Source organism: Theropithecus gelada, chromosome 14 (assembly GCF_003255815.1).
Source record: "Theropithecus gelada isolate Dixy chromosome 14, Tgel_1.0, whole genome shotgun sequence".
Classification (NCBI taxonomy): domain Eukaryota; kingdom Metazoa; phylum Chordata; class Mammalia; order Primates; family Cercopithecidae; genus Theropithecus; species Theropithecus gelada.
The window spans coordinates 52,466,901-52,470,239 of NC_037682.1; the positions used below are offsets into that span (position 1 = coordinate 52,466,901).

Consider the following 3,339-nt stretch of genomic DNA (forward strand, 5'->3'; position numbering starts at 1 on the left):
TCCGCAGGGCCAACCACTAGCTACAACTGATAAGTTTTAATTGAAATAACTGGAACAATTACATGGAGTCCCCACCACTTCTGTCGCCAGCTACTGAGATGGTGGTGTACTTGCATCTCCTGGCATGTGCATAGGCGTGTGCCAGAAAAGAGTAATTCAAGTTCTTAACTCATTTTTTATCTTTTTTTCCATGGCTATGTGCCATCGTTAATCAAATTGTTCACCCAAGGAGTACTATGAGATTGTTTTGTTTTATTTTTTCTTTTCTGGCCTTATCTAGGAAACCCTGATATTTACTCTATCTGAGTTTGAACAAGTAACTAATTAATCTCTGACAAAAGATACTGAAGTTAGACAAGTTTGGGTAAAATCCGTTGAGGTCATGGTTGGTTTTAATCACATAGCTCAATTTAAAAGCTGAACACTAACATACCTTTGCTTTCAAAGAGTGCTTGTTAAACAGCAAGTTTTGTTGTGCGTAACTTGAATTCTGCCACTTCCTTTTATTTTTTTCTGAAATAACAGTGATTGAGTCAATGAAGTGGCAATATGAATTAAAGGACAACACACCTGCCTTTGCAGGGACAGACCCCAAAGGGCCCAGATTAAATTTTAACCAGGATTATGTTTGCCAGGATTTTATATCTCAAATGATTATGTTTGGCTTTTGTAATAATAAAAGGTTATTTTGGGAAAAGAATTCCCTTTTAACATCTACTCTGTTTACTAGGAGGAAATACAGAGTTAGACTTCGATACAGTTTAGCCTTTGAAAGAAAATAAAAGACAAATGATTTAGCAGATGGGTAATTCCCAAATCTGCAGAAATGTAAACAGCCAGGATTTTGGTGCCTATGGGTTTTATCAAAGATGTAAGAAAGGCTGAGACCGACACCAGTGTGTCCTCTTTGGCTAGTTTTAACACGTTTACAGTCACAATTAACATTCAAGGAATTTCCTTTTCATCCAAGTGTTTCTTTTAAAAGCACTTCATACCACACACTAAAGTTCTAGCTGCCATCAGTCCTTCCCATACAGAAGAGTAGTGAATCTCCATAATACTTCCTTACTTTGAAAATGGGCTCGGACCACGTCAATTTCCTTGGGGTGTTTGTTTTCCAACATAGGTGGTTCTCGCCTCCTCCCTCCTTCCCTCTCTTTAAAGAACTTGTACTGGGGACCCTACTTCTTCTTCCCCCACCCTCCTCCGCACTCACCCCGGAGCCAGATGAGCGCGAGGCTGGGCAGGCGTCCTAAGCCCTCCCCCGGCCCAACAGCCTGGTTTCAAGTCCCTGAGCCGGCCGGCCCACTGCATTCTGCAAGAAAAAAGAGATCCCTGTTTCCCCCTCTCCCCCGCTACCCCTAGACAAGAGATTCGCACATAGGCACGGAGTCCGAGTCTTGGCTATGCATAGAGCTCAGCCCCGTATCCGAGTCTTCGTCGTTGCCAGGACCGCTCTTGGCCAGTCCACGGGCCTGGTCCACCCACATGTCGGCGCAGGCTTGAGGCCCGGGTTCCCGCGAGGGACCGCCGGAGCCAGGAGCCCCATCCGGCGCCACTGTCAGCTCCAAAGTGTGCAAAGTTTGCAGAAGGCCTTGTAGCTCGCGCTCCTTGCTGTCCCATTGCTGCTGGCTGTAATCCAAGTCCGACTTGACGGCCTCCAGGTCCGTGTTGAGCCGGAGCCCGATGTAAAGGCTAGTACTGAGCTGCGTCCTGACCCGTTCCTGCTCCAGCAGCAGCTCGCCCTCGGGGCCGCCATCGGGCTCCGGGGGCTCCTCCCGCGCCGCCAGCTCCTCCTGGCGCCGCCGCATCCACCTCTGGTTGAGTTCCTCCTGAATCTCGGCTGAAAGGCGCTCCAGCAACTCCTCCTGCTGAACCCGTTGCTCCTGAAGCCTCAGTAAGTCGTCGCAGCGCCGGGCCAGCTCCTCCAGCGCCGCCGCCTGCGCCTCGCCGTCTAGAGGGGGCGGCGCCGCCGCCGCCGCCGCCTCTGCCTCCGCCGCCACCTCTTCTGGCTCCTCTCCTGGGCTGGACCCGTCGAGCTCGATGCCTGCCCCAACCAAGTAAGTGTCCTGCACGTAGTTGACCCCGTGACGCCGCATGCGGTCCAGGTGCACCTTGGCCTCGTAGCGGTCGATCTCGCGGTCCAGCTCGTGGAGCCGCTGCACCTGCTGGCGAATGGTGTGGTCCTGGGAGAGCACCAGATGCACCAGCGTCTCCATGCGCTCCACTGACGCGCTCTCGTGGGCCCGCGGCGACGAAGAGCAGGACGAGGCAGTGGACGACGAAGTGGACGAACAGGACGACGGTGGCTGCTGCTGGCGCCGCCGGTTGAGCTTGGCCAGTTTGCGAAAGGCCTTGCGCACCACTCGCCGCTGTTTCTCCTGGGTCATGGCCAGGCTGGGCCGCGTGGGGGCCCCGCGGGCCGGACAGGGGCGCTCTCGGCTGAGCACTACGCGCGCCTCGGCGCTGCGGGGGCCGGCGTTAGGCAGCGATGCCTCGCTGCGCACTAGCACGAAGCGCACATTCTCTTGCTCTTCGCCCCAGGCAGCCCAGAGGCGCAAGATGCGAGTCTTGTTAGGGAGGATGCGCTCAAAGCCGCGCCACTTCTCCACGATGCAATAGCACTGCGGGGGCCCACACAGCATGCCCTGCGGCAGCGCCTCGTCGTCGTCCTCGTCGTCCTCGTCTGGAGGTTCGGGAAGCTCTCCCGGGCCAGGCGGGTCGCCGGCCGACCCCCGCCGCCGGCTCCGCCGCTGTCTCCGTCGCCGCCGGCAGCCGTCCTCCAAAAGCACTCGCACAACGTCCGAGCAAGTAGTGCGGCGGGAGAGACCGGACACCAGCTTCTCTTCCTGGCAGATCCACACCGATATCTTCTTTTCCGAAGGATCCATGGCGCAACCAGGGCGCAGGTGGCAGGTCCGGCCGGGCTCTGCTGGGGCAGAAAGGACAGCAAGGGCAGCCCAGTAGCTCTGGGATGGGAGAGGAGCCCGTGCCCCCTCCTGCGGCTGCACTAGCCCTGCTTCCCCACTGCGCACCGAAGGCAGGCTGGAAAGCGACTGCGGCTGTGGTCGCGGTTGCGGCTGCGCTCTGCCCGGACGACGGGCGCTCCCGGGGCAACGCGCCCGGGACCGGCTCCCGCCGCTCTGGCTCTACCCAAGGTGCCCGGGACCTCCGGGTTTTGCTCCTCCCCACGTGGCTCCACCCCTTCCCGCCCCCAGCGCCCAGAGCTGTGGCTGGAAGTACAGGAGGCTCAGGGCCCAGGCCCGCCCCTTGCAGCCTTGCCGCGCGGCGTGCGCCCCGTCCGCCCCTCGCTCGCGTTGCGGGCATCCTGAGTCTGGG

The 3,339-nt window shown here is 57.5% G+C and overlaps 1 protein-coding gene across 1 annotated transcript; it reads right to left on the minus strand.

The window, feature by feature from the left end:
- Positions 1 to 372: 372 nt before the first annotated feature.
- On the minus strand, positions 373 to 3,038 carry RASSF10 (Ras association domain family member 10). Its single transcript, XM_025358030.1, has one exon. It carries the CDS (start codon positions 2,889 to 2,891, stop codon positions 1,362 to 1,364), a length of 1,530 nt encoding a protein of 509 aa, XP_025213815.1. The 5' UTR covers positions 2,892 to 3,038; the 3' UTR covers positions 373 to 1,361.
- Between the last annotated feature and the right edge of the window lie 301 nt (positions 3,039 to 3,339).